General features: G+C 40.5%; 4 protein-coding genes across 4 annotated transcripts; 2 read left to right on the top strand and 2 right to left on the bottom strand.

Moving 5' to 3' along the window:
* Positions 1 to 32: 32 nt before the first annotated feature.
* On the bottom strand, positions 33 to 2,359 carry LOC130137122 (cytochrome P450 81E8-like). The gene is made up of 2 exons (XM_056307879.1): positions 2,006 to 2,359; positions 33 to 678 (listed from the first exon to the last, which is right to left on the bottom strand). Exons 1-2 carry the CDS (start codon positions 2,351 to 2,353, stop codon positions 58 to 60), a joined length of 969 nt encoding a protein of 322 aa, XP_056163854.1. The 5' UTR covers positions 2,354 to 2,359; the 3' UTR covers positions 33 to 57.
* A 2,253-nt stretch (positions 2,360 to 4,612) lies between these two features.
* Positions 4,613 to 6,880, top strand: LOC115676848 (cytochrome P450 81E8-like). Its single transcript, XM_030599855.2, has 2 exons — positions 4,613 to 5,571; positions 6,028 to 6,880. Exons 1-2 carry the CDS (start codon positions 4,681 to 4,683, stop codon positions 6,646 to 6,648), a joined length of 1,512 nt encoding a protein of 503 aa, XP_030455715.1. The 5' UTR covers positions 4,613 to 4,680; the 3' UTR covers positions 6,649 to 6,880.
* Positions 6,881 to 12,569: 5,689 nt separating this feature from the next.
* On the top strand, positions 12,570 to 16,961 carry LOC130137111 (uncharacterized). The gene is made up of 3 exons (XM_056307855.1): positions 12,570 to 12,763; positions 12,845 to 13,006; positions 16,599 to 16,961. The coding sequence occupies exons 1-3, from the start codon at positions 12,646 to 12,648 to the stop codon at positions 16,742 to 16,744; spliced, it is 426 nt and encodes a 141-aa protein (XP_056163830.1). The 5' UTR covers positions 12,570 to 12,645; the 3' UTR covers positions 16,745 to 16,961.
* A 1,799-nt stretch (positions 16,962 to 18,760) lies between these two features.
* On the bottom strand, positions 18,761 to 19,939 carry LOC130137126 (uncharacterized). The gene is made up of 4 exons (XM_056307885.1): positions 19,639 to 19,939; positions 19,438 to 19,539; positions 19,160 to 19,321; positions 18,761 to 19,058 (listed from the first exon to the last, which is right to left on the bottom strand). The coding sequence occupies exons 1-4, from the start codon at positions 19,882 to 19,884 to the stop codon at positions 19,014 to 19,016; spliced, it is 555 nt and encodes a 184-aa protein (XP_056163860.1). The 5' UTR covers positions 19,885 to 19,939; the 3' UTR covers positions 18,761 to 19,013.
* Between the last annotated feature and the right edge of the window lie 7,662 nt (positions 19,940 to 27,601).

Raw genomic sequence — 27,601 nt, 5'->3', positions numbered from 1 at the left:
CTACATATAACATGAAAGCATGTCAACCAACCATTTAGCACAAACTGGTCGACCAACTCAATCTTTAGGGACAAGTTTCTCCATTAAAGGGCGTACTTTACACATTAATTCTAACGGTACTACCTTCGGCATGGTAGTTCCTCGGCCTTCCCTCATGTCAATCTCTTCTTTGCTGACTCTTTTCCAATCAAAACATTGAATCAGCAAACCCAATGTCCACCCCATGACCCGCTGAGCGAGGGTTGCACCAGGGCATGTCCTCCGTCCTAGCCCGAAAGGCAATATTAGCTTATGTTGCTTTTCGCCGCCACTACCCTCGAACCTTTTAGGGTTGAAACTCAATGGGTCCTCCCACAACTCAGGATCTCTGTGAATAGCCCATGCATTCACCATTACAATAGTGTCACGTGGAACGAAGTATCCTCCTATGTTGCAATCAGCCGATGATGTATGCGGGACGAGAAGTGGCACTATCGTGTTTAGTCGAAGGGTCTCAAAGATGATGCATTGAAGGTAAGGTAGATTTGAAACATCCGATTCTTCTACCAGACGATCGTGGCCGATAACGGAATCAATCTCGTCTTGGGCCTTTTTTAACTTTTCAGGGTTGTTTAGTAAATTTGCCATTATCGATTCTAATGCAAGCGATGATGTGTCTGTTCCTGCAACTAACAAAACCTGCACATGTATAAGAAGTTATTGTGTAAATCAACTCTGGGAGTTAAGATATTAAGACTTCAAATGACAAATAAAACAAAATAAGTCAGTTTATTTACCATAGGCCCCCCTGTAATGAAGATTTCCTTCCAACAAATCAGTTTCTTTACCTAATTTCTTTCCGATGATTAGACTACTTTGGATCATCGCCGTTCTAAAAGGGATTCTTTGATGTCGTAAATTTATTTTAGTAAGATAATCACTAGGAATAATTGGTATATGGTCGTGTAAGTTCAAAAACACATACGTATTCATGGAGCAAATCTAAAAGAAAAGAGTGTTGACATTTTATAGAAAGTAATCTCAATTACAAATTGGACTTTCTTAATGCAGACTTTGAAGTCTTAATAGCCAACTTGATAAATAGATTGGCATTTGCACCAATAGTCCTATGCCTAATATGCAATCTAGTCCTAAACATTTAAAGAATTGAAGTCAGATCCAATTTGAAAAACTGCAATCAAACCAAACCAAATCAAACCAACCCAATCAATCATTATTACCAAAATTTTTGCCTTCCATCCATAATCACTGTCTTCTTTTTCTTTTGCTCCATTTGATAATTGACCCCTTTATAAATAGGAAGGTTTTGTTTTTTAGGGTCAATTAATTCAGGCAAAGTCTGGTCAAGCAGATTCGTGGGTAAGCCAATCCCAGAAATCCACATCCATATCTGCTCCTTTTATGAACTCCCAAAATCAGAAAAATTTGGACCTTTAATCTAAATCTATGTGAGACATCATTATCTTCTACGAAGAACACTGAATGGGATTGCTCCAAGTGGTAGAGTGAGAGTGAATTGCCCAGCACCACAAACATCAGCCTAGTCAAAATGTCAGTCTCGAGGAAAATTGACAATACATGTGCGAAAAAACAACGACAGTGACTGCAACTACGGGCTACACATTTGTTCAGTAAATTAGTACTATCTAAGATTTTAGTTTATTTGAGAGAGAGCGCGATATATTTCTGTTTATTGAAAAACGAAACCTAAGATTTCTCACCATTCATTGTAAGTAGTATTATCACTATGATTTGTGGTGGAGGTGCATTCTAAATCTTCGAAACAGAAGCAACATAAAGCGGTCAAATCTACGCGGCCGTGACTCTGGACACGACAAAATTGCCCGACTCAATTCAACGACTGTGACAACTCATATCAAGTTGACGAGAATGGATGACTGACAAGACACACAGCAACTTTGCCGTGAGTATTCTCACGGAAGGGTAAGAGTTGCCTAGAATAAAAAAAACAGATGTAGTGATAGGAACAAGAAGCAACACTTACAAAGACGAGCCCTTTGATCATGAAGTCCGAGTAGTCTTCCGGCTGAGACTCTTGTAGACGCAGGAGATGACTGATCATGCTGTCCGCGAGCTCTGGGTCGCCCTTCTTCCTCCGGTGCTCATCGACCAAGCCCTGGATGAACGCATCGATCTTCTCCTTCAGCTCCACCACCCTCTTCTTGACCCCATTGTAATCGACCAACTTTAGTATGGGCAGGAAATCGCCAACGTAACTTATCCCACCACTCCCAACGATCTGTTTAATCAGCTTCTTAGCCTCCCTTGCCTCGGCCTCGTCGATGGTGACGCCCTTGCCGTAGTACCGCTTCCCAGCGATCATCCTTGTCATAATGTTGAACGTCAGTGTTAAATATGTCTTGAATTTTATGTACTCGGTCCGGTTCATCACCCGACCCGACATATTTTTGCTAATTGAGTCTATTCGGCCGATTTTGGCAGGATATCACTGACATGGATGCTAGATTTGGCACTGTCGGCGCTGACATAGACAATTTTATAATTTTCTTTAAATTTTTATTTTTCTTTGTGCCGGCGAGGATCATTGGCAACCTTTACCGGCTGCAAAGGCCTTGCCTACACTAGGTGAGGGCCGACTTAAGAGCTATCGATGGCATCGTGAAGGCCCTCGCCAGATCTAGGTAAGGGCTACCTCACCCGCGATTGGTGAGGCCACGATGGCATCACCTAGGGCCTTCGCGTCCGACGAGGGTCGCCAGCACAAGAAAAAAAAGGAAAAGAAAATTAAAAAATTGGAAAAAATATAAAAATTATTCACATCAACGCATCAACGCCAGTGGTGTCACGTACGACGATTGGTATTCACGTTAGCGATTTCCAGATAAATTGATCGGATAGATTCAATTGGCAAATCAGCAAAATATTTAGGACTCAATTAGTAAAATTGAAGGGTTCATGACTGAATTGATTAAAGCGTAATAGGTTTGTCGACGGCTGCACGGGGAAGAGGCGGATCAAGCACCTCAGAACGCACTCAATGACGACATCCGCAATGCGTCATACAAGACATCCTGGGGAGAAAAGGAAAGAAAACTCAGAAGGCGGATCAAGCACCTCAGAACGCACTCAATGACGACATCCGCAATGCGTCATACAAGGCGTCAAGCACCAGCTGGTCCTTGGGAGGAGAAATTTGATCCGACTTTTTACATGTTACCATCGAAAATCGGAATCAACGAATGGCTTCAGATGGCAAGTCGATCTTGATGAATTTGGATAGTGATGGAGCGTGAAGCTTTTCGACCATGGCGCGGAATAATTTCGCTTGTCATTTGGTTCTCTGAGTAGAATGCATGGATGGATTTTAAAGGAAAGAATACATAATTTCGCTGCCCTTTTTTATTAACGGTCCCATTATTCGCGAAAATGGCTTATTTCAATTTGATGTAGTAAAATTAGGAATTTCCGAGTTCACTATCAAAATATTAAAAGAATAGTACATGCAATTCAATTCTCATAGATTAAAATACTATAAATATTATTATAATAAGTATTTATCTCCATGCATAGCTTAAGAAGGGAAAATGACATAAATGGTCCATAAACTTTGGCTCAATATGCAATATGATTCCTGAACTTTTACTTTGTTCAATATAATTCCTGAGTTGTAGTCCAATGTGCAATGTGATCTTTGAACTTTTAATTTATTTAATGTTGTCCCTATACTATTGGTACATGTTTAGAATAGTCCCTGAACTATATAAAAATGTTCAATATTGTCCTTCCATTAATTCAAGTTCAAGGACAATATTGAATATTTTCATATAGTTTATGGACTAAGTTAAACACGTACTAAAAGTCCAAGGAGCATATTGAACAAATGGACCTCATTGCACAATGGGTAAAAGTTCAGGGACCATATTGAACAAATTGAAAGTTCAAATATCATATTGCATATTTGACTAAAATTCAGGAATCATATTGAGATTTGTTTCAGCTTAAAGCAATCATATAATTGTATAATTATCTCTACAAGGAGTTTCTTGACCAATATGTATGGGACAAAATGCTTTAGTATGGAAAAAGGAAAACAATATCTGTCATTGGGTGTGTGGTTGCATCAAATCCATCTAATGGGAAGCGATACTATCTTCGGTTACTTTTCAATAATGTAAAAGGGCCAACCTCATTTTAAAACTGAGGTTTGTTTGTTTCGCTGAGAACTTGTTATGAAAGTGTAATTGAGTTCTAAAATTTTTAAAAAATGCAATCAAGTCTGAAAGCTTGTCAAATTAGTCTAATCAAGTCCTTCCATTAAATGCACTTTTTCAAAAATTTATTCCAATTAGTCCACATTTTGATCTATATAGTTCTCTAATTTCGAATGGGTTCTAAATACATAAAAGTGAACTAAAATTATAGAACGTGGTTTGAGTTTGTAGAGGTGCCCCGCAAGATTATGAGCATGTGGCATATCCTAGATTATCATCGAGTCCTTTTTCTTTTCTTTTGGTTTTCTAAGGTAACAAATCCTCATCAAGTTTGCTACGCCAAATCATAGTCAACGAATTTCCATCAAAATTTCTTTCTCCGTCTCTCTCTCTCTCTCTCTCTTATGTCTATACTGCTATAAATACAGTCGCAAATGACCAACATCCACCACAGATCATTCAGTACACAAAGCAAAAGAAAAGAAAAATGGCAGACGCCACTCTCTATGTGATCATCGTCTCTTTGCTCTCTCTGATCATTCTCCACTCCTTCCTAAGAAGAAAACCCAAGAACCTCCCACCAGGCCCTCCTTCTCTCCCCATCATCGGCCACCTCCATCTCTTGAAATTCCCCTTGCACAGGAGCCTCTACCACCTCTCCAACAAGTATGGCCCGATCATGTCCCTCTGGTTTGGGTCCCGCCGCGTTGTGGTCGTATCGTCGCTGCCGCTGGCCGAGGAGTGCTTCACAAAGAACGACATTGTGCTCGCCAACCGCCCCAAGCTGTTTTTTGGCAAGCACCTCGCCTATGACAACAGCACGCTCACCAACCTGCCCTATGGGGCGGAATGGCGCAACCTCCGTAAGATCGCCACCATCGAAGTCCTCTCCACGCATCGCCTCAATATCCTCTCGCGCATCCGGAGGGACGAGGCCGAACGGCTGATGCTTCGGTTGGTGAGGAATGGGTTTGGGGACTTCCACCGGGTCGAACTGAAGACCCTTTTCATGGAGCTGACGTTCAATGTCATCATGAGGATGATCTCGGGGAAGCGGTACTATGGGGAAGGCTTGAGCGTTGACGAGGCCGAGGCGAGGGAGTTCAGGGAGATAATCGAGCATATTGTTGGAAATGGCGGCACGAGTTATGTGGGCGATTTCTTGCCCATATTGAATTGGATCGATTACAAGGGGTTCAAGAAGATGGCAGCGGAACTGGGGAAGAGGGCCGATGCATTCATTCAGGGTTTAGTCGACGAGCACAAGAGAAGGAAGGGCGATCCGGAGTTCGCAGACAGTATGATTAGTCATCTGTTGCGTTTGCAAGAGTCTCAGCCGGAGAACTACTCGGACTTGATGATAAAAGCGCTCGTCATCGTAAGTCTTGCTTTATTGGCTCTCTTCTATTCTTGCTACGCTAAATTTGCTACTATAATTTGGAGCATTAGAATGGACCTAGACCACAACCATTACTACTAGTTGAAGTAAAAGGAAATCCAGGAAAACATTATCAAAGGCATATACTTTCGTTCTGGGAGATTATTAGATAAACTAAGCTTAACTGATTATGAAGAGCATGTGTTGCTAATGAAGGGAAATTTGATATATAAAACCAAAGTGACGTGCACGCAGACCAAAAGTGACGTGCACGCTTCCCTCCGTTGGGACATTTGAGTGCCTTAAGTGGAGTTTGGGTCAAAGCCAATAGGCTATAATGGTCAATCCATGTCCAAAACCCAACAGATAGTCCAGTGTAAACGTACGTAATATTATGTCGAAATCTTATTATCTCGGTTCCCAAAACAAGTTTAGACAATAACTTTCGATATGCAGGTTATGTTAGTAGCGGGAACAGACACATCGTCTCTTACGTTAGAATGGGCCATGACCAATTTACTGAACAACCCGGAAAAATTGGAAAAGGCCCAAGTCGAGATCAATTCCATCATCGGCCACGATCGTCTGTTGGAGGAATCGGATGTTTCAAAGCTACCTTACCTTCAATGCATCATCTTCGAGACCTTACGCCTAAGCACAACCGTCCCACTTCTGCTCCCGCACGAGTCATCGGCTGATTGCACCATAGGAGGATACCTAGTGCCATGTGGCACTATAGTGTTGGTGAATGCCTGGGCCTCCCACAGAGATCCGGAGCTATGGGAGGAACCCACAGCCTTCAAGCCCGAGCGATTCGAGGGTGGTAACGGCGAAAATCACCGGAAGCTAGTTCTGCCATTCGGGTTGGGACGGAGAGCATGCCCCGGCGCACCCCTAGCTCACCGGGTCATGGGTTTAACGTTGGGCTTGTTGATTCAGTGCTTTGATTGGAAAAGAGTGAACAAAGAGAAGATCGACATGACCGAAGGCAAAGGACTCACCATGCCAAAAGTAGTGCCGTTGGAATTAATGTGTAAAGTACGCCCTCCCATGGAGAAACTCGTCCCTAAAGATTGATTCGGCCGACGAGTTTGTCACGAAATGGTTGAGATGCTATTTGTTATATAGTAAGAGTCCCACACCTGTCCTACGGTTTTCATTTAGTATATATGCTTTATTGTAATAAAACTCTGTATCGGGGTTTCCTAGTTTTAGGAAGATGCATGAATTGGTTCTTGTGTAAGCCTTACTAAAGTTGTTTTCTTGAATAATAAGGCATTATTCTGAAAGTAGAATTTGAGTATATCCTGTACTTCAATTTTCCTCTTGCTAACGGCAGGTCACATGCCTGTCGAATCTGCCTTGTTTTCGAAATTTCTTTCCTTTTCATTTTCTTTCCACATGTTTGCGATGGTACAAGTTTTTCATAGATATAATCTGAAATTATGCTTCTTCCAATCATTTTGGAGATTAGACGTGAAAAGAGAGATAATCAGTTGCTGCACTAATTTACTTACCAACTCGATTAATAGAGAATATCGACATATTCTAGTGTTCATCTTATGAGGGAAAAATCGCGTCCTTTCGCTGGAAAGTCATCTTGGCTCTTCACAAGGAGAAAGTATTTCAGACATCTGGACCTTGGGCCCAATAAGCACATAGAAGGCATGCAGTACTGAAAAGCAAGATTATCAACTCGCAAGGAAAGGACAGCTTACTCTGCAGCAATGTTGTGGCAGGGGTAAGCATGGTTTCAAGGTAAAATAAAAAATCGGAGAATTGGACCGATGAGAAACGATCCGGTTCGAGGTTCTGATGAGATCCAGTCCGCTTCTCGGTTTCATTTTTTTGGAACTTGTATCATGCGGTTCGGTTCCGAACCGGGAACCGGACAATAGAGAAGAAACATAACAAGCAAACAAAATTTTATGTACTTCCAATAGAGAGGAAACAAGTTGCAAAGTGCAAATTCTAGACAAAAACTTGTTATGCGTGTATATTTGGACAGCCTGAGCTTCAGTCTGGTTGTTATATTATATGGACAAGGTACAAATAAAATGGACATCCCAATTTCCTTATTCTAGATTCAATGTACAAAGATATTTTATGTCTCGGTTTCTTCATCACTCATGGACTCTTGCAATCCTATGCGGACACCAAGACAATCTATATAGAGTTTACGAATTGAAGTAGAATGAATATATGCTGTGAGGCTTTTTTAATAATTAATTTAATTTAATTTATAGTAATTTTAATTTAAAATTATTATTAAGTGATTAACTATGTTTGTTGTTTCTTTTGAATTTTTTTTTGGTCGAGGTTTCTTTTGATTTCAAGTGATTAGAATTTGGAGCAATTTTCCGTGGATGATTGAGAACTGAAGTTCTATAATTTAGGTTTTATGTTACATATTTTGAACTTTTATTATTTATTTTATTTTACTTGTTCATCTTTTGTGGATTATTGCTATTGACAAAAGGCTACGCTTTTTCCACTCCTTCCATTGCTAATACACTCCCAATTTTAGTGTTTTGACTATATTATCCTCCATGGGTCCCACTTTTTAGGCATCCTTTATATTATTCTATTAAAGTGTTCCTTTTTTTTTTCTCTCAAATGTGATGTCCCTTTGATTTCTATATTTTTCTTTTGTTGTGGGTCTCACCTTCCATCTTATCTCTCTTAACATACAAGATTGGTGGTCATGTTAATGGTTACAAGGGAGACTCGTTACGCTTTGGCGTTATGGCCTCCTGGTCGAACCCCAAGGGAGTGGCGACAACAGTAGAAGGCGCGGGCTCGAAGTGGTGTTCGAGGAAGGGGGAGACGACATTGGGGATGAGGGTGTCGGAGTTATTGGAGGAGGTGGTGGTAGTGGTGGCTGACTTTGGTGTCGATCTCGGTATCCCAAGAGTAGGCCTCGGTGAATTAAGGGTGGATGAAGCACGAACGATAAAAGATCCATGGGTGAACACTCGCCATGTGGTCGGACAACGCCATTGATTGATTTCCCTCTAATTGTGCTCTCTCTCTCTCTCTCTCTCTCTCTCTCTCTCTCTCTCTCTCTCTCTCTCTCTCTCTCTCTCTCTCTCTCTCTCTCTCTCTCTCTCTCTCTATATATATATATATATATATATATATTAATCCTAGTACCATAAGAGTTTATCGAGGTGGTTAAAAGAATAGTTTGTGTGGGTAAGGGAGAGTGAAGTTGGGAGATATGAAAGAGAAGAAATGGTATGCTGAGGATGAGAATGTGGGAGAGAGAGTCAAGAGCAATTAGTTAAAGCAGATGTTACACAGTATGTCCATCACGGTGAACAAGAAGAGGAAGAAGAAATGGAGAGATCAAAGTCAGAGAGAGATAAGAGGAGGAGGACTACAATGTTGGTGGTCTTTCAGTTGACAATTACCATGCTGGGAGTCATGCTGTCCATGGTCATAATTCGGTAGCTGATGAAGAAAACAAAGAAGCAGAAAAAGATCAAACCTAGCAATGAAATGTTTCCAATTGCTTCCGATGAGAGTGAGAAAAATGAAATTTTGACATTGAAGCTTCTTCTTCTTTTTCCCTTTCTTTCCATCTTCTTAGCTAGTTGGAAAATGTAAATCATTTTTGGAGCGAAATTGAGAAAAGAAAGGGTTATATTCATTTTCGGATAATTGATGAATTACCATCAAGAATTGAACCATGATAAGATTTAATTTTTTTTTGGTCTAATCATATTTAATTAAGAGGAATAAGAAAAGGGCTAGAATTACCTCAAGGAGAGAGAGAACAGATATTAAAAAGGAGGAGGAAGGTGGGACCCGTAAGAAAAGAAAAATAAAGAAACTAAATAATGAAGATGCTGAAAAAGTGGGACCTATGGAGGATAATATGGTCAAAACACTGTTATAAGGAGTGTATTATCTAAAGAAGGAGTGAAAAAAGCGCGATCCTTGACAAATGGAAAATTTTAATTTTTGTTATTGCATTCACTTTCGTTTTGCTTAACTAAAAATGAAACAATAAAAAAGTAGAAATTGGCTGGTTCTCGCTGTGACATAATAGGTTTTAGGGTATGCAGAGTAGGTTTCAGATTTCAAAAAATGGAGAACCGATTTGGATGGTAGGTTCTAGGTCCCATTGACAAAACTTGAAACAGCTCACCCCTTCTAGGGTCGATTTTAGGGTATACAGGGTAAGTTCCAGATCCAAAAAATGGAAAACCAGTCCTGACGGGTAGATTCTTGTAGGTTTCAAGTTCTAGATGGAACCTGGACGATACCCAGAACTTCTCACCCCTATGACATGGAGATGATGTAGGGATTTCCATATTGATGTTGGCTAGCAGCATCATCAGGAGGGGAGGTTTCAAGAAACTTGGCAAATATTATAGAATTAAAAGTGTCAATTATGATACAAATGTGACCGGGTGAAACAGAGTGTCGATATAATTAGGATCTAGTTATATCAAGCAATATAGTGCAGTGCTTCTATGACACAGTATGTAGATATGATCATAGAGATAGAGAACAATGCACAAGAGCTTGTAGTGGTTCGGTTTGGTGTAAGCCTACGTTCATTCTTCCACGCTAACAACTTAATGACTGAATTCTACTAGCAATCGATGGGAAGTTACAGCCGTATGTGCCTGCTTATACTAATCAATGGGAGAGAACGTACTTTTATTACATGAGTGTCAGATAATACAAATGTGGGGAAGACCACTTTTATATATACATGTGGAGATTTACTATTCTCAACTACCCCGTCCTCTATTTAAAATAAGACTACCATCTACATTATTAATACAAGTGTACATTTTCAAGAAGTAGTCTTATTCTGTTCACTAGGACCGGTCCTCAGTACATCGAGCCTTGAGAATCTTGGAACCGTGACATTCTCCCCCACCCATTCGAGCAACTTCCTTAGCGCTCTCAACTCGGAGTTTTCCGTTTGACCGATCGCATCCTTCCGTTGGATTGTCAATTTTCTCGAACATTGTCGATTCTTCTGTCTCTGATGCCGCTTGGTTTTTCCTTTCTCAACTTGTTGACTACACGGCTCTTGAATCCCAACTCGTTCCACAAACAACTCCTTTTTTGGTTCGACCATTTCCATGTTGCTCGAAAGTTCTCCATTTCCGGAAAAAGCACATGAATCGGCATCTTACTTTGAGTTTGCGTCGGTTGCCCCAACTCCTTATTTGGCTTCTCCAAAGGTTGTGGCTTAGTGTTTGACTCGGTTGCGAGCTCCTCAACTCTCGACCCTTCATCCACGAGTCGTATCATGGAAATGCTCTTGGTTTTCGTCAACCCATAGACCATTGGTACCACCGATGGACATTTTGTGTTGGTGATAATAATCGACTTGGTTCTCTTATCGATCATCACATTGACACTATCAAAGAATTCCAAACCAAAGTAAGATCATAGTCATTAAGCAGAATTACCTTGAAAGAGAGCTTGCCCTTCCATTCACCAACATGCAGTCCCACATTTTAGGCTCTGCCAATGGCCGGTACATCCTCTGAGTTGACTGATTTGTACCGATGTCCGGTTGGTTCCACTTGGAGTTCCAAGCTTTTCGCCGCTTTGCTTGACAAGAACATATTCAACGCACCCGTGTCAACCAAGACATATAGTGTTGTTTTAATTACCTTGACTTCCACGAATGACAAATGTGAGCTTGTAGGCTTCTTTTTGGGCGGTGCTTGGGTTTTCATGGAATTAATGGAGTTGAGAACCTTTACAGTTACGAGTCGAACTTCCCTTCTTTCTTGTTTCGGGTCTTCCTCCTCCATGGTGAGCAAGGAGTTGAGCTTGTTTTTCTTGAGGCATTTTAGTGTGCAATGGGGACCTTCGCAATTGAAGCATGGGGATGGCAATGGCTTCTCAAACTTTTCCTTGTTGAAGTCTCCTTGGGGTCAGTTTCACCTTTGGAAAGATGGTTTGGATGACCCTTCCCCCGATGATTTCTCTTGTTGGTCCTTTCGACCACAGGTAGCTTCGCCTTTTGGGTCTTTTCGGCCACAGACAATTTCACCTTATTTGTCCTCATGGTGGCGATCCGTTCTCCATCCGTTCTTTTTGACTTGGAGGACTTGACTTTGGTGAAGTCGGCGAGAGACTCGCCTACAGTGAGTACCTTTGAGATACTTCGGACATCCCTTCATTTGAGCTCGAGTTAGGTCCACAGCTTTAATCCATCCATGAAAGCCCCGAGAGCCTCCTCGTGCCCTAAGTTGGGAATTTGGAGCTTGAGTTCGGTTAACTCCTTAACGTACTCTTGGATTGTGCCTCGTTGCTCAAGGTGATGGAGCTTGCTACGGGCCTCTCATAGAGCAAACTCCGGGAAGAAGTAATCCTGAAATTCCTCGACGAAATTATCCCACATGTTGATGGGATCGGCGCCTCACTTAGTCTCGTCGCACCTATTGTACCACCAAAGCATTGCATTATCAGTCAGGAACATTGAAGCGGTTCTTATATTGGCCATCTCGCTTGAATTTTAATGGCACAAAGTATTGCTCCATGCTCCAAAGGAAGTTGTCCACCTGTTTAGCGGACCGGTTGCCTTTGAGCTCTATAGTCATTTTCATTTTTTCCTTAACAAATTTGATTCAAATGATATAAGCTATATTAAGGTAAATGAAAATTAAATATGTGAATTTTGAAAGAAGAAAATAAAACTAAATGCAAAGTAAACATGCTTGTTCTGATTTTTTTTTTTCATCAGAAATATAAACTGTTCATTAATATCTTTTAAAACAAGAACCCACTGGCGGGGTCTCAAAACAGAGCAGATCTCTAAGGGCCTGTGGAGGGCGGGTCAACCAGTTATCGGTGAGTACTTTTTTTCTGTGGGTCTTCACCACCCAGTCGGCCACACTATTACTGGCCCCTTTACAATAGAGTAGCTTTAAATTAGAGAAACTAGAAATCAGGCCACGGGTTTCGCTGATAAGTGCGCGTTGTTCCCATGGTAATTGATCTGAAGACTTCACAGTTCTCACTAAACTAAGACAGTCTGACTCTAAAGTCAATCTTTCGCCCACACATGGAGAGAGGAATTTCAACGTTTCCACCATGGCCAGGCTTTCGGCTTGCTCGGCGGAGGAAACGAGGACGTTCTTTATGAAGCCATCGATCATAATCCCAGATGAGTTGCGGCACACACAGGCAATTGATCCTTCAAATGATCTAGGTTGGTGCATAGCGTCAATATTTACTTTTGTTTCTCCCCTTTTTGGAGGAATCCATATATCCTCCTCCTCCTTGTTCGTAGCTACTAAGTTTTTGTCCAAATTGCTCCATTTGCTAAAGTTTCTGAGCATTTGTTGCCCTCCTTCGACCAGCGACTTCGGATCCGGGAGGCACCTTCTAAAAACGTGGCTATTTCTTGCTTTCCAGATTTTCCAAAATACAACCGAGACTAGTTCAAATTCTGGTAAGTTCTTTCCGCTGGGTATGTAATTTATCAGCCATTCATAGATTCTGGAAGTTTGATATTTAGAGATCTGGATATTTAGTACAGGATCATCCCAAACTTCCCTCGTCCACTTGCAGAGAAGGAATAAATCCTCCGAGGTTTCAGCATGCGCTCGGCAAATTGAGCAGGTGGGATCAGGTACAATCTTCCTTCTGTATAAATTTTCCTTTGTCGGGAGAGCATTTTGGCTAAACTCCAAATAAAATTCTTGATTTTGTGGAGAGTTTCCATTTTCCAAATTCGGTTCCAGAGTTTGTTTGGAGTTTGGTGAGAGGAGGAGGCACGATCTGTATTTGCTTTGCTTTCATTTTTGCAAAGAGTATTGTAACCACTTTTTACAGTGTAGTCCCCTTCTCTCGTTCCAGTCCAGACCAGCTTGTCTACATTCATTTGCGGTCTGATATGGACTGTGAGGATCTCACTCACTATCTGTTCATCAAACAATCTTCTCAAGATTGGTTCCTTCCATGTGATTTCCTCCTGGTTTATCAATTCAGCAACCTTTGTTGGATCTCCAACATTAGCTGGTCCCCCTATAGCTCCCCTTTTGAGCCATTTGTCTTCCCTGATGTCAATGTTTTTTCCATTTCCTACTGACCACATGATTGAGCCTTCAATTGTTGTTCTCCCCATTAATATGCTCTGCCATCCCCAAGAGAGTCTGGATCCCTTCTCTGCCTTCCAGAAACACTTATCTGGGTAGTAGATTCCTTTTAAGATCTGACTACACAGAGTTGTAGGGTTTTTTGCTAATTGCCAGGCCTGTTTCCCAAGCATGGCCTTGTTAAAGGATATTAAATCCCTAAAACCAAGGCCTCCCATATCTTTTCTTTGCTTTAGCAATTCCCACTTCCTCCAGTGTACTCCTTTTTTGGAGGTTTGGTTTTTCCACCAGAATGCTGCTATTTTTTGCTCAATTGCCCGACATACTGACACTGGGATCTTGAAAATTGACATCGCATACTGAGGTAATGCTTGGACAACTGTTTTTATAAGAATTTCTTTTCCTGCTTTAGACATCGTGTTCTCTTTCCACCCTTCCAGCTTCATATTTACCCTCGCTAGGATCCAAACAAACATTTGCTTTTTGGATGCTCCCAATAAGAGGGAATACCCAAGTATTTCCCTATCTTATCAATCTCCGGGACTCTCAATTCTCTTGCCATGTTCCTTCTTAATTCACAAGGGCAATCCTTACTAAAAGATATACCTGACTTGTTCAAGTTAACTACTTGCCCTGAAGCAAAGCAATACTGGTGAAGGATTGCAGCCAGGTTCTGACATTCTTGTAGCTTTCCATATAAGAAAAAGATTGAATCATCTGCAAAAAGTAGGTGAGATAGTACAGGGCAATGTCTATTTAACTTTATCCCTTTTATGGTGCCATCTTGCATAGCTCTCTTCATCAGCATCGATAGGAAGTTAGCAACCAGTATGAATAAGTATGGGGATAAAGAGTCCCCTTGCCTTATTCCTCTTGTAGGTTGGAAGTAAGGCAAGGGTTCCCCATTCAACTTGATACTCAATGAGGTTGTCGTAACACATTGCATGATCAAATTCACCCATCTTTCATTAAACCCCATTTTAATCATACATGCCTCCAAAAAGTCCCATTCAATCCGATCATACGCCTTTTGCATGTCTAACTTTAAGACCGCTTGGAATTTTTGTTTTCTTTTTCGAACCCTTAGCTAGTGCAAATCTTCCTGAACAACGAGGATATTATCTTGGATTTGCTGTCCTCCTACAAATGCACTCTGTTCAACTTCTATCAAATCCGGAAGCCATGGTTTCAGCCTGTTTGCTAGCACTTTTAAAATGATCTTGTATGCAAAATTACACAAGCTTATAGGTCTAAACTCTTCCAACTTCTCTCGGTTTTTTACTTTTGGCACCAAAGAGGTAAGCATTCTATTTAATTGGTGATTTAGCACTCCAGTTTGGAAAAATTTACTGACCTCAGAAAATACTTCCAGCTTGATGTCTTCCAAGTAGTGCCGAAAGAACTGGCCATTCAGTCCAAGCTGAAACGTTGCTTGCTTTACCTCTTCTAGCATTACTTCTTCTAGCAGCCTCAGGTTTGTTTCCTCCTTCACACGAGAAGAGCAGTATTCCAGCAGTGGAGTAAAATCTCGAAGCCCAACTGGGCTGTATAACTCTCTGAAGAAGTCATATGTCATCGTTTTTAGTTGTTCTTGGTCACGGGTCCAATGTCCTGCGGAGTCCTTCAGCATTGAAATTTTGTTTCGCTGTCTCCTCTGTATGGTAGTGGCGTGAAAAAACTTGTGTTTCGATCCCCCCACTTGAGCCAATTAATCCTTGAACGCATTGCCCAATACATCTCCTCCTAACTCCATAGCCTTTCAATATCATCTCTCAACTTTGTAGTTGTTCTTTTCCCTTTTCAGCAGTTGGACTGTTTGTTATGCAGTTAATTTCTGCCATTAATTGCTTTATTCTTTCCTACCCATTTGAAAATTTCTTCTTACTCCAGCTTTGTAATGCAACGGTGACTTTTCCCAGCCTGATCAAGAGACTCTCATTTTCCCCTGTAGGAGAAGTCCAGGCCTTATTAATTACTCCTCTGCATTCCTTATACTCTAGCCAAAATGCTTCGAAACTAAAATTCTTCTTCCTCCTCTTTTGGGCTTGAAAAATAGACAATAGGATTGGGCTATGGTCAGAACCAATAGCCGGTAATGCATATACTTCTGCCTCAGGGAATTCTAGCCTCCAAATCAAATTGCTTACTGCTCTATCAAGTCTTTCCTTGATAAGCTCTTCTCCTTCACGATTATTTGACCAGGTAAATGCGCAACCCTTACTTTCAAGGTCCAATAGTTCACATCTATATAGAAACTCCCTAAATTAATGAAGTCTACAACGTTCAGCCAATCTTGTGCCTACCTTTTCCTAATGATACATGATTTCATTGAAGTCCCCCGTGCAAACCCAGGGCAACTGATTTATCTCACTCATTCTATATATTTCATCCCACACCCTGAGTTTTGCTTGGTAGTTTGTAGGTGCATGTACAAATGTCACTCTCATTTTAGTTTTATAATTCACCTCTTCACATACAATGTCTATCATTTCAGCTGAAGCATATACAATGGAAAGAGCAGCAGAAACATCCCACATAATTGCTAAGCCTCCCCTTGTCCCAGCTGGGTTGACAACAAAGCACTCATCAAATTTCAACGTCCTCCTTAACCTGTGGATCTTCTCTTCTTGGTTTTTTGTTTCCATAAGAAATAGTACCTCGGGCCTTTCTTGAGCCACTAAGGCTCTCAAAGCTTGGACTGTCAGAGGTGTGCCCAACCCCTGAAAGTTCCAACTTAAAATCTTCATTTTGACCCCGGTGGCTTATTAAGGTTAGCCACCACAGCCCATTTTTATGTGCCTTCCAATACTTGGATTGGCGTTTCAAGCAGTTGGTCTTCATCTACTAGTAGCAGATTGTTCCCTTGAGAGTTATATGGATTAAACCTTTTGATCTTCTTACGCACTGGAGTTTTCTGTCCACTTTGTTTCTTTTTGTTGGAACTAGTTGGTACACTTGTTAAATCAAGTTCCCTGGGGAGAGTCTGGTCTCCAGCCAAGATATCAGGAAATTTCACCAAATGCCCACTCTCAATGGCTAAGTTACATGTTTTAGTAAGTTTACTCTTTCTTTTCTCATTGTCATTCTGCTGAAGTTGCTAGAAGGGGCTAGAACTGCCCTTCTCATAAAGTACTATTTGTCCAGAGTGGGTAGGTATCTCCGGGATACTTTCCTCTTCCATAGGTTCATCTGAGTCTTTGCCATGAAATAACTTCCGGAATGGGCTTTTACTACTTACCTCAGCCTTCAGCCATGAGCCGAATAATCTCTCCTCATCAATGTTTAAATCCTCGACATTAAATGGCACCTCCTCACAGTCAGAGGCATAATTGCCTATTTTCCCACAAGAGAAGCAAAAATACGGGAGCCTCTCGTATATAAAGTCCATCCAGATTTTCTTTCCTCAATTATTAGCAAGCATTCCAGACTGCAGAGGTAAGTTCAAATCCAAAGTCACTCTCGCCCTTCCATAGGACACCATACCTTTAGTCTCTATTTTAGCTTCCTGCACCTGCCCTATATTTCCAGCTACACCACGAACTAATTCCTTAGAAATCCACTCAAAAGGAATCCCAAGAATATGAACCCAGAAATCGCAAGAGTCAAAATTATAACATAAGGCTGTGGTATTTGGTTCCCATTGTTTCAAAATCAAAAGATTATTCATGAAGGACCATGGACCTTGGTCCATCACTCTTTTCTTCGCAGCTTTAGAGTCAAAGGTAATAGCAAAAATACCTTGTTCTAATGGGGTAAAATCAGCATTCTCCACTCGCCATGCTCTCCTCATTGTGTTTTGGAAGGCCTGAAAGTTGATTTTAGGGTTTTTGAGAAGTTGCCCTATCAGCGTTAAACGACCATCCTTTGCTTTCGCTGATGCAAGAATTACTTCCACATGTTGAGTGACTTTTTCTGACCACATTCTTCCTAATCTTTTGCAGAGAAGGGCCAGCCTCTGGTCTGAATCTTCACCCGGCTCCATGGTGGTGATTCAAAGTCGTGACTTCTGGAGTTCCCAGAACAGGATCAAGCAAAACTTACTTACCCTTCACAGTGGATTCCCAGCTTCAGAGAAGAACTCTAGGATTAGACGAAAGTGTTCGAAGCTATTTGTGTGCAGTGGATTGAAAGGGTTTTGGGTGGCGGTTTAGTATTTGTAGAAATGGACTGTTGTCAACGATTTATGATTTGTGGTGACTAAAACGGAAGTGGCTGCATTTTGCTTTAAGGGATGAAGTGAGGCAATTAGGGTTTTACAGAAACGAAGCTACCCCATTAGGTAGAGGGAAGCTCTTCCGAGAGATGAGAGGTATGTAAACATGCTTGTTCTGATTAAGTTGTGAATATTATTCTTTTCATTGTAGCGTTTAAAAGTGAATATTAAGTGAAGTTTATTCAATTAATAATGAAGTTATCCTTCAAATGATCTTGAATTGGACGGAGAAGTAATGGACTTATTCACGTAAGCAACAAAAGTTATGCTTCAAATTATAAGCATTATTTACGTAACAAGATACATTTTTCTTTTTACCTTCATTTCAAATCAAATGGAAAATTTATATATCCAAAGATTACTTTATTTTAATTACATTTTAAAAAAAAAAATATTACATCCATTGGATAAGTCGAAAGAAAGAAATACTCAAAAATGATGATATAAATTTATTTTAATATATTTTACCCTCATGTTTATCTACTTCATTGGTAAAAGACATATAAATATACTTTTTTTTTTATCTTTTCTTATTTTATAAATTTATTTTTGTAAGTGACAAACAATTGAAGATGACAAATCACTGAACTAGCATTAATCGTCGAACATAACCATTTGTCATAATTATGCCACGTGGTAATCATAGAAGGCAAATTAAGTATTGTGTAGCGAGCGTAAGAACAAATATTTTCTAACCACTAGGGGTAGCCCTATCTTTTTAGGTGAGCCGGGGGTGGGGACGTTTAGTTTTAAGTGTAGGGTTTGACTCCCACACTTACAAAGAGGCAAGTCAAAAATCTGAAAGTGAGTTGAGAATTAGAGTAGAACAAGAAAAAAAAAATCTCGATACTTTAATATTATGTATATAAATAGATAAACATACCCACATGCCATGGACTATTCCAACAACCGCACTAATTTTATCGCCATTAAATTATGTGCTAGTGGCGGCAACGGATAAGCGCAAGCAATAAACAAACATGGTTGCTCGAATAGTTTACCCTTTACACGAAATGGTCGTCCTCATCATCATCATCATCATCATCAAGAAGACGCGAATGCATCTTTTATTCCAATACATGGATAAAAAGGAGAAAGAAAATGCTTTCTATCTCGCTTCAAGGCCTGCTCGCTGCTTCTGGAGAGATCTAGGAAGAACTCTCGCTTCTGTTGGGCTTGGTCGAAACATAGTCCTGAGGGAGGTGATCAGAACAGAAAGTTTCACTGAAAAGCTACGAAGGAATTCGGAAGGATCGTACGAAAGATGGCAAAAAGAATCACAGTGATGAATTACCTGGTGAAATGCATAGCTAGGGACCCAATCGTTTGTCGCCGGATTGCTTCGGATTGCCGGCTTGCGATCCCGGCCGTTCGCGAAACCGTCGCTTTCGCACCGAATGTCGTACCCACCGGTTTGGCCGCCTTCTTCGAGAGCCCTGATGAACCCACTTCCCGTCTGACTCATCAAAAAACGAACCTCTGTCAATCTCAAACGCCAAGCACCTGAGAAGTAAAAAGGAAGCTCGGAAGAAAAACATGGAACGTGGGATCGGTCGAGCGATCGTTAATCACCGCGTGATGCTGTTTGTCGATCGATTCCAGCTCTTTGTAATACTGGGTCTCCACGAACTCAACCTGCACGTCCATGGAACCCGGTCCCGGAGCGAACAGGCCCTGAAAATATGTACACGAAGCCATTCAACTCTGACCACTCTCGAGTCTCGATCAGGATCAGCAGATGCAAACACAAAAAGTTCGTGGATTCATTATTACCTCTGGAGACTGGGACTGGAGAGATCTGAACTTGTCGAGCTCGGGAATGTCGTGCTCGAAGCTGCCGGAAGAGTCGATGGGGGACGATGACGAATCGGGTTCGCTGCGGCTGGGCTTGAGAGGGCGCTTCGGGGCCAGGGAATCGAACTGGGCTCGGACCTGATCGGCGATCTTGAGCTGCTCCTCCGGGTCCGGCACCTCGTCGCTGCGGCTCGGCTTCGTCACCATCGTCCACTGACCCACCATGGTTTTTCTTCGGAGCTTGCCGGTTGCTTCTCTTTCTTTTGCTTTCCTGAGGATTTTGGGGTCTAAAGTTCTAAGTGTGTCTAGGGGCGTGCCTATTTGAAAACCAGGGGCCACCTTGAAACCGCTTCATTGGACTTCGAAGCGAATCTTTCTTTGACAAAGATGAAAGAAAAACAAAAGTAAAGAAAAGAAAAACAAAAAAAAAAGAGAGAGAAAGAAGAAAGAAAAAGAAAAATAAAGAAAAAAGCCCTTGGACGAAAACACCTTTGGCTGCAAATAAGATTTGACCGGCCGGTGAATTCAATTTCCTTTTTGAAATTAAGTTGGCCACTTAAGATCCTTATTTGAGATAATATCCGCTTTTGATCTTTTTTTGAAAAAAAAAAAGGTCCCGTTTGAGACTCTTATTTGAAATTTTCTTCATTTTTTATGAATGAATTCTTATAAGCCTAGTGTGTCACATCCTGTAAACAATGTGCGATCCACATGGGATCCATCAGAATCAAAGGTGTGATGCATTACGTTTACATGTAACGGAACACCAAACAATTTTTCATGATGGTGGGTCCGATTTTGTACCCTAAAACTGATTATGAGCAAGGCAGAGCAATGCAAGAAAGCTTGGATAGTGGAATAACACCGCAAGTCGAAATTTCAACCTTTTCAGTGTGGGTCAAGTTAGGCCTATTGATAGAATTTGTCTTGGAAAGTTAGGCCCGATCTATTCGGGCCAAGTTGATAGTGTAAAATTAGGTGATCACGATGAGATGTGAGAGACATGATGCAAGCATATCTTCTCATTTTTCATTAAACACCTTATTAGTTCTCATGCCCTCGCCATATCTATTCGCTTTGCAATATCTATTCGCTTTGCAATTGCTTTTGGCTCTCATTTTTACATTAAAATATGATAATATTGGATAAATATCGATGTTGCGAATGAGATATGCAAATAACATAATGAAACAATCTATTTCTTTTTTACGCACTGTGAATACTGCCAAAATATCATTACACTTCCTAAGTTTTTAATCTTAGCGACCTTGAAATGATATCTACAAAAAGTTGGTTGGTGTGTAAAAAGAAGATGCCCTACAATTCGAGGTGAAAGCGAGGAAAAGATATATGTGTCTGTATTTGTGTTTGTAAGACGTAATCAGCAAGTACAAAATTCGGGAAAGAAAAATGAAAGACTTGATTTTTATGAATTTCCATCTTGAGTGTTGGTAGTTTATTCGTTCTGGAAACTTAGAAGTTTATTAGTAATGGAGAAGCAGTTTTTTTTTTTTGTCAAGAGAAGAAGAAGCAGTTGGGAGGTTGTTTTTTACGTAATATCACGAAAAATCTCAAACTGGTACACATGTAATAAATTTACCAAAAACTAATTTTTTGACCACAAAAAACTCTAAATCGGTACACCTGTGACAAATTTACCTTCCATTAAATTGGATTAATACCACGAAAAATCACAAACTGATAAACCTATGACAAAAGGAGAGGTAAAACTCCAAACTGGTACACCTGTTAATAGTTGCGTGCCATTCAACTTAGCAATTTGACGATAAAATTTAACAGAAACTAACGGAGGATAAATTTGTTATAAGTGTATCAGTTTGGATTATATATGCGAAATGAAATCTAGATATATGTAACCTACAATGCCTCTAGTTTAAAAGTGTAGAGGGGACGTAACAAGAAAAATGGATATAGGTTTGTACAAACTGTATGTTTTATTTGGCATTGAATTTCGCCGTTATTGGTGAATTTGATTCTTGAGATTTTTGAAAATGGATGGTGGGCTTTTAAGTAAATATTTAGGTATCAACAGTTACCTTTCTTTAAATGAGATCTTAATCTTTCAAAGAATAAGACCTTAGTCTTACCAGCAAAACATACGATGGAACACGAGTATGGACTATTGACACTTGACTTTCACTTGCAATTCAACATGCATTTTTTTTTAAAGAAAATCATCTTAGGGATCTAATTAGCCGATAATGACAAAATTTGACCCCTGACCAAAAACGGTCACCTTTTAACCATGCATCCATTTTTGTCACTACATCCCTTCTTCCCGTCGGAACTAGAAGCATTTTAGTTCCTTAGTTTATTGGTTTCATTCCATATAGGTCATTCATGCATTCCATGAAAATTAAAAATTGAATTCTACGTTAAACGGTAGGATTCGACCTTTGACCCTATGCCAATCCGGAAACATCTGCATTTAGGAACTAGGCACCGCTTCTAAAAACAACCAAATATCCATACATTCCTACGCCTCCCTGCAAAACAAATTCCAGCATTTATAACTTCCAACCTACATCCAACATTTAACACATTTTTCAGCGGACATACCTTATTTTACAACGTGATTTTGATCCACTACCTACAATAAAACACGTTAGTTGACAAATAATTAAGTGTTGACACCTAAATTTTGACTAATCATTTAATGATTAATTCAATAGAAAATGAGGGATTAAATTTTAACCCATAAATAAAAATATTAAAATTGCATGGCATTTAATTTAGGTTCATATAGGTTAATTGCATTCTACATTGGACTGGCGAGGAAAGCTGAAAATTCATCGCGCAAATCGAGGTCGAGCGCCGAACAAAGCTCGACTCACTCAGAAAATGGGGGCCAAAGTTCACAAGTCTAAAAGGCCTTGGTTATTTTAATTTGAGCTTAAGTCAACTCATTGTGCTCAATTAGAGAAAAAACCCAAATTAATTCAGCCCATTGGAAGTTAAAATTAGATAATAAAGCCTAAGTCAAAGCCCACTAGGATTAGAAAAGTCTGGTCAATTAACCTAGGTATGTGATATAAATATATGGTTATGCCTCATAATTTAGGGGAGGCTCTCATAATTTCCGCTAGTCCCCCTCCTGGCCAAGTCTTCCCCGGCCGTGGCTCCCGCCCCATTGCGCCTTTGGCCGCGTCGCCATGCCTCGTTCACAGCCAGACTTGTGACCGCGAGACGATGCTCCTACCATGCCGATGACATCCGTGAGTTGCCACTGCTGTGCCCAGACCCGATGCTGCCGCTTCCACCCAGCACCGACGTGAGCCGCTGCTGATTCGAGCCCGACCAGCGCTCCCGTTGCTGCTGCCGATCCATCGCCCGTTCCCTCGTCGCTGCGCTGGACCACCGCTTGACCAACGTTCAGCACACGATAGAAGGAACCGAGGATAGAAAGATCCACTCACAAAGGCCACACAATGGAGAGACACGGCCACATTGAGAAAGGAGAATTGTAGAATTCGGCCATAATACACTGACTACACGAAGAAGGCGCTCCCAGGAAGACACGTAACATTTATCAATTCAGGCATTCAAAGAAGACTTGGGCAAATTGCTCTGTCTCCTCTGCGAGGACACCACTTTCACGAAGCAGGGAGAGGAAAAGAAAAAAAGTTACACTTTTTCTTTTACCGCGCATCCCGGATTTTCGAGAAACTACATTCTGGCCGCAAACAGCGACTGCGAAGTCCAGCCGTGCCTCCGCTTGGCCCGCCAAACCGACGCCGCTGCTGCCGCCGCCTGAACTCGCGCTGCTGCTGCTCCTGGTCCATCGTTGCTGTACCGACGCCGCTGTTGCCGTGGTGCCCATGAGCCCGGAGCCTATCCAAGCCACCGCGACTACCGTCGATCGCCCGCCGCCGGCCGTCCCGCAATCCGAAGTCCCGATCTGAACCGAATTCAAACTTGGAAGTTATCCGTGAAATTAGGTAAGATTATTATCCGAATATTTCTTTTAAATATTTAATTTCCTAGTTTTCGGATAATTTAGATTATTTCATGGATATTCTTTGGTGGTTTGCTAGATATCTTAGGATAATGGTTGTGATATCTGCAAATATCCTAAGATACTTCGAATTAGGAATTTTGTCTAATTTAACAACGTACCTGGGCGACTATCTAACCTTAACCCTACAGTACGATACGCGGCAGTACGGATTAATTGTTATCTTATCCATAACCACTTGGATATGACAATGGATCTTATCTGCTTTCCAAATCAAACAATCGGCTTTGGATCGATATATATAACCCTATAGATATGACCGTTAGCTCGATTCCCTTTCCTAATTCAAACACGATAAGAAAAATCTTGCAAATCGCGTGGATGGTTGGTCTTTGATTGTTATCTTGTGTATGATTTATTTTCCTTTTAAATAAAGAAAATCCAAAAATATGTTAGTTAGGATTTAAATTAGTAATTTTGCATGTTTAGGGAATCCTCAATGTGTCTAAAAGATCAGATAATTATCTGATTTAAATTGGGATTTAGGATAGTTTATTTCCTAGTTTAAATTAGAGATTGTTCTAGTCTTAATAGATTATCTAGGACATTTAATTATTTGGAATTTTCATCAAAAAATACCAAAAAAGAAGTTGTTCTAGAATAAATAAAGCTACTTATTCTAAGGTAGATCGCATGTTAATTTAGGCATTTTATTTATTCCGAATTTCATTGGAAAAATACCAAAAATAAATCATTTGCCCATCACTAGAAATAGGCCATATTGCCACATGACATATAGTCCGCATGTTAGGATTCGTTAATCGCATGTCATAATTTGCACGTCATGGCACGTAGGTTAGTTTTCATCTTAATAAAGAGAAAACCCTAAAGAACATATTGAGTGGTTTCCTTTGTTAATTAGAAATCATATTAGGACTGTCCGTATGATATTCTAGCTAACAATACAGATGCTTTCGTTACTTTAAGGTACGTTATTCTCCTAATCTAACAATTTATTTACTGCTTTCCTTTTTTGGTGTTAAATTGGTAAATTGCGCACCCTTATAGTTACCCCACATGGTAGTATCTAGGTAATAAAATGGATTCAGACTATCTGCTTAAACATTTTTTGAAAAGAAAAGGTATCGAAAGGGCGTTAGACTATATTGAGCATAATCAAGTCCCCGAGCTTAGAATCTCTGGTTCGTAAAAATAAAACATATCTCCCTATATTTTATTTAGGTTTCTAATCGACCCACTGCAAATAGAGTAGTGGCGATTCCAAGCATGAAAACATTTGCATATTAAGAACTTTAATCCTAAGTCGCGAATTGATAGGGCTTGGGAGAGCCCGAGTTAGACTTAGACTTAATAATTCATTAGTCGAACCCCTAGATGGTGCACCCGTGAGAGATTTAGGTCGCACATCAAGTCTATACTAGGCCTACGTTCTCTGATGTTAGTAACTTGTCCTAAGGAGACGCCAAACTGTCAGCCGCCCTCCCCTAGGGTTTTAGGGGGAGTGGGTTTAAATGTAATGTTGTGTGGGAACAAACGGTCTATTCGAGGTGCTCGCCCTTGTCCACCATGGTTTCTCCCAAATCTTATATCGCATGGCATTGGGAAAATTCGATTGATTTTCATTAAACAATAAAGTCTTATCCTATTTGGGAGCTAACACTAGCCTATTGGGTCCAGTTATAAGCTCGGTAGAACATGGGAGGTCATTCTACTTTTCACTAACTAGAGATTTTAAAATAGGGACTTGGTACCTACACTTGAATCAAACCATATAAATCTCTAGCATCCTTATTATTCCTCATTTATTTCTCTAAAGATTTCACATTGATTTAAATTGTGAAATCCTGTCAGTGTCCGCATCGATTTTACAACGCAAACCTCGAGTTAACCAAATTTATCAAAATCATTTAGAGAAAATAACAATATGATGAGCATGAAAGAATATTAAAATATTAAAAAAACACATTTATCTAACAGTTTAAACGTTTAGAACCGTTGATAATAAGAGATCATTTGCCTCTCCAATTAAATATGTTCATGCTTGTTGACACCTAAATTTCGGCACATCATTTAGTGGTTAATTGCATAGAAAATTAGGGATTAAATTTTAACCCCTGAACAAAAATATTACAAATCGCATAGCATAAAGTTTAGGTTCATATAGATTAACTGCATTTCGCATCGGATCGGCGGTGGTAAACGAGCTTAAAATTCATCACATAAATCGAGCTCGGGCACCGAACGAGACTCGGCTCACTCGGAAAGCATGGGCCGAAAATCACACGCAAAAGGGCTTTATTGTCTTAATTTGAGCTTAAATTAGCCCATTATGCTTAATTAAAGAAAAGCCCAAATTAATTCAGCCCACTTAGAATTAAATTAAAGCCTAAACCTAAGCCCATTAGGACTAGAAAGCCCAGCTAATTGACCTAGGTTTACATTATAAATATATGTTTATGTCTCATAATCTGGGGGGGGGGGGGACTCTGACAATTTCAGAAAGGAGGAAGCCACACAATTGACATTCACGGCCTAGACCTGTTAAACGGGTGGGTCGGGCCAGGTTTGGGTCGGGTCATAAATGGTCCGACCCAAATTGACCCATTAACCCGTTTATGACCCATTTATTCATAGTGTAAATATCTCGACCCATACCCGACCCGACTCATACCCAATCCATACCCGACCCGACCCATATTGCTAAAACACTTTTATATTTAACCTAATCTAGGAATACTTGTTTCTTATGATTTTTTTAAAAATTATACTGCTAAAACATTTTATACAATATAAAGCTAGTGAAAAAATTTTATAATTTTTTTAAAAATTGAGGTTCTGTTTGTTTTACGAAAAATGCGACATTTCTAAAAAATATTTTCCATAAAGTCATTATCCAAGAAAATAAAAAAAATTAATATTTTTTTATTTTTTAAATCGAATTTTTAATTATTTTTTATTTTTATTTCTTTTTTTTCCTTTATTTTTAGCTCGACCTCGCCGGATCTGGCGAGGTGGAGCCTCGCCGGATCTGGCGAGGTGGAGCCTCGCCAGAGGCCGGTGAGACTCGAGCTCGCCGACCTCGGGCGAACTCGAGTCCCGTCAGATCGATGAGGCTGGAGCCTTGAGGTCGCCGGAATCGGGCGAGCTCGAGCTTCGCCGGCCTCCGGCAAGGTCGTCCCGCCCCGATGGCCGGTCGCCGTGGCCGACCACCGGCCGGAATAAAAAAAAAGAAAAAGAAAGAAGAGAAAAGAAAAAAGAAAAAATAAAAGAAAAAGAGAAAAAAAATAATTAAATTTCTATTTTTTTTAAACATTTTTGTAAAGAGGGAGAGAGTGTGTGGATGGATCTAGTAGGTGGGTTAGACATGGGTTCCAAACTCAACCCATTTAGACCCATTTATCTTTAAGCTTTAAAATTTAAAACTCATTTAAGGTTGACTCTTTAAAATTAAAGTGACCCATATATGACGCATTTATTTTTAAATGGGTCATCTATGGGTTTAAAACCCATTTTGACACATCTAACGGCCATAGAGAGACAGCCACCGTTGAGAGAGAAAAAGTGAGAAAAAGCTACAAGGAGGAAACCTCTCTTTCACGATCGTCCCTGACGAACGTGGCTGTGCTGCTTTGCCTCTTACCTTGCCGTTGCGCCTCCCAATTCCCAGCGAAGTGGACAAGCTTGGCCAAAATTCAGCAAGCATCCGAGTCATTACAGTTCTCTGCTCCCTGTTGCCACTTCCAGTGCTGATCGACGAAGCCACGTGATTGCTTGCTCTCGGCCCAATCCACGATCTTTGTTCTTGTCTTGCCTTGCTGACGACTTCATCCGACGTCTTTACACGACCCGGACTGTTTTTGCCATTGAGCTATCTTCCTCACGGTGGGCTGCAATAACACCAGTTTTTTCTTTAGACGATTCCCTCGAGGTTTGTTGCGAACTTTC

The sequence above is a fragment of the Syzygium oleosum genome, unplaced genomic scaffold (genome assembly GCF_021117445.2).
Source record: "Syzygium oleosum isolate NSW1041296 unplaced genomic scaffold, Sole_v2.1 Sole_v2.61, whole genome shotgun sequence".
Classification (NCBI taxonomy): domain Eukaryota; kingdom Viridiplantae; phylum Streptophyta; class Magnoliopsida; order Myrtales; family Myrtaceae; genus Syzygium; species Syzygium oleosum.
Note: the sequence above shows the minus strand (reverse complement) of the source record. Positions and strands in the feature narration are given on the sequence as shown.